The sequence below is a fragment of the Larimichthys crocea genome, chromosome I (assembly GCF_000972845.2).
Source record: "Larimichthys crocea isolate SSNF chromosome I, L_crocea_2.0, whole genome shotgun sequence".
Lineage (NCBI taxonomy): Eukaryota > Metazoa > Chordata > Actinopteri > Sciaenidae > Larimichthys > Larimichthys crocea.
In genome coordinates this window covers 26731716-26740487 of record NC_040011.1, presented here as the reverse complement: position 1 = coordinate 26740487, position 8772 = coordinate 26731716, and the positions used below count along the sequence as shown (strand labels likewise).

Here is an 8772-nt window from a genome sequence, read left to right as displayed (position 1 = left end):
TTGCTTTTTTAATTATTTTTTATTGTCTTAATAACTGTTTAATTTTAATCACATGTTCTGTTTTTAAGGTGGCTTTATAACATCAGGACTACAGAAAAAAAGAAAATTAAAAAGAAGAAGCATTTTGGCTATCTCTGGGCATTTACAGAAATGTTTTATTAATGTGTACCGTCCCTGTTAAATAAACTGACAAACACAAATGAATATTATATTAATGTTGATGACTGAAGCACCTGGCGGTAATTATTTGGTCTTAATTGTTCTGCTGCTTCTACTCCTGCATAAATAAGTATGAATGTGGCCAAAGGCTACAGCCAGGTGCCTCCATGCATTGAGTTAGTCAGAGTTAGCTCTGGATATTTCTGCTAACTTTATATCTCAGAAGATTAATGCTACACATAAGAGAAAAATCTTATGGGCCATCACTCACTAAGAAAATGCAACCGTGTCAGTTGAAAATGGCTCTCACTGTTTGTGTTTTCACAGTGGATACAGATGGGTGACAAAGGAGAAAGAAAACAACACATTAACTGACATGAGCCATGACAACAGCTTCAGGGCTCCTTGGCATAGATTACACCCGAGAAGGATAAACACCATCCACCCAGAAGACTTTCCCCTTATTTGGATCTTAAAATCAAGCATAGCTGTTCTAGTGGGTTCAGACCTGATGACCATGAAAGCCGTATCATATGATTCACATAATTTCCATACCATTCAGAGAGCCCCTTGTATGGAAGCATCTGCATTCTGTTTCTCCTTTAATGTACCACAGGTCACATAGTATTTTTGCAAGATTTAGCAGTTGCCTCTTGACTTAAGAAAGATATATTGACAAGACACAGTAGTATTGTATGTTTTATGATATCCATTCAAATTTCTTGTAACGATTAACCTTTACAACCAAGTCAAACACTTAAATCCTGCAGTTTAAAATATTATGCTTCCTGCAGTTTAATAAGTCATAATATTGATTTTCCTTATTGTTACTCATCCACTGCTCCTGAGAGTCAGGATGTCAAGTCTTCAGCCATCCAGAAGGGATCAAACACCAGAGTCAGTGGGTATAACAATGTGGTGCCCTTGATCAAGGTAACTAAACCACAGCTGTCCAGTGGCCAAGTGATAAGGATGTGGTTGTGGTAAAAACAGAATTTCTGCTCGTGCCCTGGATAAATAAAGCTTTATTAAAAACATTGCAGCAGCTGACAAATTAAATAATCATAGAAACCAGCTGGCATAGTCTTTTGTTACAGTGGACATTTCTGAACCATGCAATTGCCTTTTTCTTTCTCCAGAAAATGCAACATTAAAATCTCTGTGCTCATCTCTTCAGCTCAGGATGGTCTGCACTCCAAGTCCAGCACAATATGGTGAACATGAGGTGCATATGACTTTACATGTTCTATATGTTGGATGTTTGTTAACCACAGTACACCAGTCATGTCCTTTAAAATAGAGGTGATGCGGTTTGCTGTGTCATCGGCCCAGGTCTGCCAAACCTCTCGGTCAGCCGCCTTCCTGGAAACCCCCTGGATGGCATCATTGATTTCTGGAATGGCCGCTGTGTTTGGTAATGGTGTGGTAACGTTCTGGTGAATGTGCAAAACGCCACCAGTTGTTTTCTTCAGCAGTCGACAGGCAACAGGCCAGCCCTCCTCAGAGCTCGGTATGAGACCCAGATTCACTCTGTCAGCAATGTCACACAGCTGAAGCTGAAAAATATTAAATGAAAAGCTTCTTAAATACTGTTAACTAAATTATTCTTCTTTAAATAAATTAGATTGACTTTGTGACTCCTGCTAAAGGCCATGATTTACACTGATTTGAAATATCTGGTACTCTGGAAAATGAGATGTAGATCAAAGAATGGCTTTTAAAACAAAACAAAAAACATGTAATATGCAAGATGAGATGACACATTACACTGCCGTGTTGCCAGAAATGTGCTTGCAATTACACTGGAATTCACAAAGAGAAAAAACAAAACATTCAGCACTTGGAATATGTCCAATCTGAACTGTTCCCTTGATTCTGCATAAAAGAAAACACCACTATACTTTGAAATTCAATCTGTTTTGTTCAAGTCATGGAAAAAAATAACCACAGATGTACACACGTATCAGTTTGATTGAACTTAAATTTTTTTTGATAGATTCAGAATCTATAAGTGAGTGATATAGTTCAGTTTAAAGTATAAGAAACAAGACAAATTAATATTCATTACACTGACTTATGGGGGTGTCAAAAATATATAAAGAATATGTCAAATATATCTTGATAAAATATTTTATTAACATTCTTCAATGTTTTGCGCGTGTCACAATATATTTTAGAAAAAATTAATGACTGTCCACTGTCTGCAAATGTGACCGTCCCTCTGTCTGGCATATTATGCACAAACTAGTAGCTCTCCCCTAGAAATGCCTAGAATTCTAAGATTATTTAATTTAACTATTAATATATAAAGTCAACAATATCATTTATATTTTATATTTATAGATAACAATGAAAAATCTTTGAGCTGTAATATTTGTTGGCATGATTTTGAGTGGAGATTGGAACTAGTACAACCACTAGAGGGCATAAGTCAACACCCTCATCCCTGTAGTCCCATCCCATGTACTACATTAAGACAGAACTAATATTGGAGTTGTATGTAAACAACGCATGTCACATCAGCAGTATAGGATGAATATTAAAAACATTACTTGTCGGTTGTCTCCTTGATGAACAGTGCAGCGGTCAGACACCCCATTTGCCACGAGGTTTTTCTGCAAAGCTTCAGCTGCGTCAGGGTTCCACTCACAGGCGTGAACATGACCAGCGCCCGCATGTACCAGATATGGGAGGGTGAAGTATCCGATCCCTGAGACAAGATACAGCTGTGACAGTTACCACGCCGATATTGATGTCATGATTTAAATTATGTTAAAAAGTTAGTTATAAAACTAACATGATGGGATAATTTTCTGTTCCTGAATTCCACCTAAGCTTTGGTGGTGTTTAAATAAATCAATGTAAAATTGTAAAGTTACTCCACCTGCATACAAATCCACCACAGTCTCCCCTCTGCAGTCGAATCCAGCTACTCGGAGCTTCTCTGTTATGTTTCCAGCTGAGAACATGCATTTGGTAACATCAAACTCATAACTGAAACAAACAGTGAAGACATACGATCAAATGGATTTATTTATATACCTAAGACCTATGCAAATCGACTACTGTACTCTGATTGACTGTGACTTACCAAATCTTATTGTCCACATGTTTGACCCAGCTGTGCTCTCCTAACAGCATCGTCACCACAGGAGACCTAAATCCATCCGGGGATATTCGACTCATCTTTGCCAGACGCTTTGCCCCAAGTCCTTTGACCACTGCACTCCACAGCTGTCGATCTAAAAAGTAATCAAATGTAAAAAGCAATCAATAAAGGTCCTCATGAATTATTTTGTACAATTAGTACTCAGGCAAAGTGAGGTTAAGTTTGAGAACAGTACCCATTTTCTTCCACAGTGGCGAGGAGAAACAGTTGTCTCCTAGCAGGACTAAGTCTCCATGCCTCTGGAAGCTGCGAGGGAGGTCTCCCCTCAGCTCCTCTGTCCATCTTTCACCATGAGATCCCAACAGCTCCTGGAGGATTTCCTCCAATTTATTACCACGTTTCTGTCCTCGATCCTTCTTTGACTGCAGATGAGACTGTAGTGAAAACAGGACAACAGCAAAACAGTAAAAACATTAAGTTCAAGTTCAAGTCAACTTTATTGTCAATGCTGCTATATGTACAGGACATACAGAGTATTGAAATTTTGCTTCCCTCTTATCCTGTGCAAACAGCATAAACATGACATATAAAATATAAGTAAAAAAATATAAAATGAAATATACAAATCTAAAAATATATACAAGATAAAGACATCCGTGTGGCAATACGGCACAGTGTAATGTAAACAGAATTATCAGTATAAATAAAAGTATGGCTATATGGCAGTATGGACAGAATTAACAGTATAATACACAGTGAGGTATATCACTAAAAGAAATATGTAACAGTTGGCTGTGCAGTGCAAAGTATTGCAAGTTAAAGCTGCAGTACACAGTGACGTGTTAGTATTTAAATGTAACTACCTGCCTCCAAACTATTTCACAAGCACTGTCTGAAGCCACCATTGCTCTCAGAGACTGCAGATCAAGTTGTGGCAGACTGGATGGTAATATGGGAAGAAGGACTGTGTCATCTGAGTGCTTCAGCAAGCACAAACTCAGGTCAAGAGCTCCTTTGGACTGTAGACATCTCCTGTAAGATAAGACAGACAGACATCACATCAAACAGGCTTATTCCTGTGCACGCTGTTGTTAAAAGTTCCCATGCTAACTCAGCTTAGCTGTGATAAGTGATTACCTAAACTGCTGTGCATGACGCTGAGACACACGAAGGCACGGCACTCCGTCCATTTACAAACAGACAAGCGAACAAATCCTCTGCACTTATGTTTGACGGTGCTAATTCAGTCTGCAGCGTGAATATCAGCGGATCGTTAGCTGCTGCACAACAACACACAGCCGCGTGTTTCTAGTCGGACTACAATTCAGGACGGACCTTTATTGTAAAGACAAATTAAATAAAGACTCAATTAAAGAAAAGAGGTTTATTATTAAAACGCGTCAGCTGTCGCTTTACTTGTGTGATTTGTTAGATCAATTGCAACGCGTTGAAATTACAAGAAGGCATAAATCAGTTTGCAGAGGATAGAGGACGTCGATAGATGGAGACAAACGGCTCAGAGCTGCATGGCTGTGGATAAACCTTAATATATTGTAGTTAAATGTAATTATTGGTCATCTAGACATAGCAGCTGGACTACTGAATAAAACAGAAAAAACACATCACTGTTAAACTGGCGTATGAGTTCAATTATGTACCTTACAGTGAAAGATAATTTGTAGTGACAGAGATTTTGATACATTTATAGAAAGATAGAAGAAAACGATTTGAATTAGTCCAGAAAAACTAAAGAATTTAGCAGCAAGTGTAATATGTCTGAATGAGCATGGCATCTATTTGATTTTTTTTGTATTTCAGGATTTGCTACTATTTTATCAAAACAGTGTCATGTGGTGCAACTAAAATACACATATATCATAATTTATACTGATAGATACTAGATACTGGTAGATATTTGATGTTTTGATGCTTTTTTTTTTTACTGGGCAAACCCTTTTCCTTCTTGGGTATAGTGTTAACCATCTATCAGCTGCACATGAAATCATTCTTAAGCTTTCTACTGGCAGTACGATCAAACAACCTCACTATCCCTGATCTCTCCATATGTAATTAAAAATGGCACCAGATTATGATGTCTGACTTTTAGCTGTCATGCAGTCATTAGTTTATTTGAACCTGATTTGGCAGGTTGGTCAAAGCAACATCTGAGAGGTCATGTATTAATAATGTCCTCCTCTGGAGCAAATATAAAATAGTACGGATCCTCACTGATGGAGACAGATAGTAGCTTTTCCACCTCTGGGCTATAACTTCAGTACACACTGAGAGTGAAGGATGTTTGGTTCACTCTCTGGGTCTTTTATGGCACGGCCCTCCCCTGTGTGTCTGATAAAGTGCCATCTTTGTTTCCATGTAGCAACAAGGAGGCTGTAATAGCTTATGACTGGGCTGAGCCAATATTGAACTATCACAATCACTTTTTATGTCTTTACCCTATGAGACTTAGCAGGCAGAGGGCTATTATAGCTTGTATGGCCAGTGTAAATGTGTTCATTATTACTAGACATGAACATGTAACCACACAGACTTCAAATTAAAAGCCCCAAAAGCCTAAGGCTGAGATAAATACAGATCTTTAGTGGCTGCAGTTTGGTTTTCTAAATATAAAGTAGCTTCTGAATGAGACACAACACAAAGGATTTACTGTGGAAGAATGGATTCTGTCAGTACGAGATCAGGAATGATAACCTTCTGTTTAACAATAAGCTCAACCTGAAAATATATTTGTCAATGACTACTTTTGACATATTCATAATACAAACTAAGACCCACATATCTCTTAAAAGACTTTTAGGCAAAGTATGTTAAATTATTACAAGATATCACATCATTTTATGCTCATTAATAATCTGAAGGCCCTTTTTGTAAATACTGAATATATATAAGAGTTGCACATCCTTTGCCTTCATTTTCAAGTAGTTTTTATTTAGTAGGCATCCATCTTTAAACCCATTTTACCAAATGTGGGTATACACTCTAATTTTACTGCACAGCTTTTGCTTCTTTTTGACCCTGAACACAATACAGTCATAGACCAGCTTTTGCTCAGGCAACAAAGTAACAAAAATAATTTGAACTTCAGATGTTTGTGGTGTTTTCATTTCATCTTTTTAATATTTTGTTATGTTTTGGCCTGCCATGAAAACTTGTTTTTAACAGTAGTAAAACGTGTTTGTGTATGAAAATGTGTGCATGTATTGTTTAGATCAATATGTGTGAGAAATATGAGGGACATTTTGAAACGCCAAAAGTAGCTCTGCTAAGATGAATATATTTGCTGAGAGGAAAATACTCACAAATGCATTGCTTTTCTTTTGTTTAGTATACATGCAGCATACTACAAAATCTATATAATATAAAGATCAAAAACACACAAATATGTTATAAAATATGTTAATAAACTGAAACTTGACTCATAAAAAAACAAAAAGTGAGCAGTGTGACTGTGGATTGACTGTGAGGACCTCTGCAGTGTTTACCTCTGCTCTTATGGAGCCACACCGGAGGGATTAAAGCATCTGGTGTCCATAATCAATTATCTTCATTAAGACACTTCTCCACAGTCTCCTCCCCTGGGCAATAGCATATTAATGTGATCTTTAATAGGACCTTTATCTGTGTCCTTTGTTCCATTTTCTTTTACCTGTCCTGGCCCTTTAAGATTAGACATTTCAATCTAGGCGTGTTTCCTGCTACCATTGACTAAAACCGAGAGCAGGCATCCTGCGGGAAAAACAGCACATCAAACAGCTTTACATGGTCGCAGCCATACAGGCGATTATTTTTTATATTTTTAAAGGATTTTTTTTTTTCATCCACGTGAAGACATACTGATCATGTCCAACAGCACGTTCATTGTATAATGTGCGCGCACACGGAGCAGCTCGCCTGTACGGTCATTTTATGATTTATCGAGATGATATGAATGTCAATCGGTCAAGGTCCGCTCTCCCCATGCAACAGCCACGGCTGGATTGTCAAGCCTCTGGTGGGAAACATCTGCCGCAAGCGTTTGGATGAATTTTCTAATAATCTGCACATATTAAGTGTCCGGTGAGAGGATTGAGATTGAGCAGCGTGGGAGCCGCACATTTGGGAATGACATGCTGCAGTGAAGACGGCAAACTGGAAATAATAAGGATTAGAAAACATTGAGGATGTGACTGCGACACTTTTAAAAGACAATGAACCACAGCCCTGTGCAGAAATCTTTAATATCACTGAGTGAGAGTCACATTGACTGAGCGGTATCTGTAAGAATATATGAGCGCAAACACCCATCGGTTTATTGTCTGACTCGTTTTACAGTATAACAGCTGACATTAACCCAAAAGAAACACTGAGCACAACACCATGTCGGCGGTGATGATAACACGAAAGGTGCGAAAATGGGAGAAGCTCCCGGGGAAAAACACTTTCTGCTGCGACGGACGGGTGATGATGGCCCGGCAGAAAGGAGTCTTCTACCTGACCCTGTTCCTCATCGTCGGGACCTGCTCTCTCTTCTTCGCTTTCGAGTAAGTCATGTACCCCCCTCTCTGTCTGGCCCTCACCATGTGGGGTCACAAAGTGTTTATAAGTCACTTTAGAGCTCTTGTAGGTCGTCATAATCATAAAAATGCAAATTTTTCTACAGTATCCGGCAGAGTAACGTTACCCAACACGAGCCAACTTCAGAGCTGCAACAATTAGTCGATTAGTTATTAGTTATATCAGCTATTCTGATAACAAAATTGTCAAAATGATCTGATTCCAGCTTTACAAATTTGACTATTTTCCGGTTTCCTCTGTCTAATATCATTGTAAACTGAGTACCAAGTAACTGGGGATATATGTATTACCATTTCCTGATTTGTTAATCCAGTCAGTTAATCAAGAAGATGTGGATTAATCTATCCATTAAAATAATGTTGCAGTCCAACAGTACATTGGGGCTTGATCATTTCCTCAATGATATGTCATAATGTCTATCATTAACCATACTTTTAAACTGTAGGTGATGCATTGAAAGTGCTTGTTTTATCCAATCAACCATGTCAGACTCAAATATACTCAGGTTGTCATCATGTATGACAAAGAAAAGGGTCAAATCCTCACACACATGAGCTCGAACCAACAAATATTATTTGGAATTTGATGAATGATGAATTTATTATTAAAATAGTTACTAGGAGTTGATTATAGTTAAGTTTTGTTGTCTCATCTCAGTCTGTATTTGATCTACATGGTGTGTGCACAGTAGTTTTAAACTGGTACTTAAATGTACTTGTAAGGTAATGTGATTCTGCATCAGTTTTTACTTGTGCAGTCTCACTGTAAGATGATCTGTAACCTCCTCTATGGCCTTCATTTGTAAGAACCAAGAATTCTTGTTTTGGTAACCTCCTCGGCACACTGTGGATCCACTGTGCTAAAAAGAAAAGGTTTCACATACTGAGGTGTTAAATATTTAATAACCCTCACTGTCCAGATTTCCCTCTGGT

General features: G+C 38.0%; 2 protein-coding genes across 2 annotated transcripts in view; one reads left to right on the top strand and one right to left on the bottom strand.

Moving 5' to 3' along the window:
* Nucleotides 1-1175: 1175 nt before the first annotated feature.
* Nucleotides 1176-4584, bottom strand: trmt12 (tRNA methyltransferase 12 homolog). The gene is made up of 7 exons (XM_010743062.3): nt 4406-4584; nt 4132-4300; nt 3504-3702; nt 3251-3401; nt 3044-3153; nt 2712-2869; nt 1176-1715 (listed from the first exon to the last, which is right to left on the bottom strand). The coding sequence occupies exons 1-7, from the start codon at nt 4456-4458 to the stop codon at nt 1338-1340; spliced, it is 1218 nt and encodes a 405-aa protein (XP_010741364.3). The 5' UTR covers nt 4459-4584; the 3' UTR covers nt 1176-1337.
* A 2381-nt stretch (nt 4585-6965) lies between these two features.
* zdhhc9 (zDHHC palmitoyltransferase 9) overlaps nt 6966-8772 on the top strand; it is a 37242-nt gene continuing 35435 nt past the window's right edge. Inside the window, exon 1 of the mRNA XM_019278437.2 lies at nt 6966-7806. Within this exon, the coding sequence (XP_019133982.1) occupies nt 7643-7806 (164 nt within the window). The 5' untranslated portion in view covers nt 6966-7642. The remainder of the gene's footprint in view (nt 7807-8772) is intronic.

Excerpts from the sequence above, each read along its gene's own strand:
- trmt12 (XM_010743062.3), bottom strand. The coding sequence starts at position 4,458 with ATGGACGGAGTGCCGTGCCTTCGTGTGTCTCAGCGTCATGCACAGCAG. Across the intron at positions 3,154-3,250 it reads CATGTGGACAATAAGATTTG|TTATGAGTTTGATGTTACCA; the intron begins GTAAGTCACAGT and ends TGTTTGTTTCAG. Across the intron at positions 2,870-3,043 it reads TGTGGTGGATTTGTATGCAG|GGATCGGATACTTCACCCTC; the intron begins GTGGAGTAACTT and ends ATCTTGTCTCAG.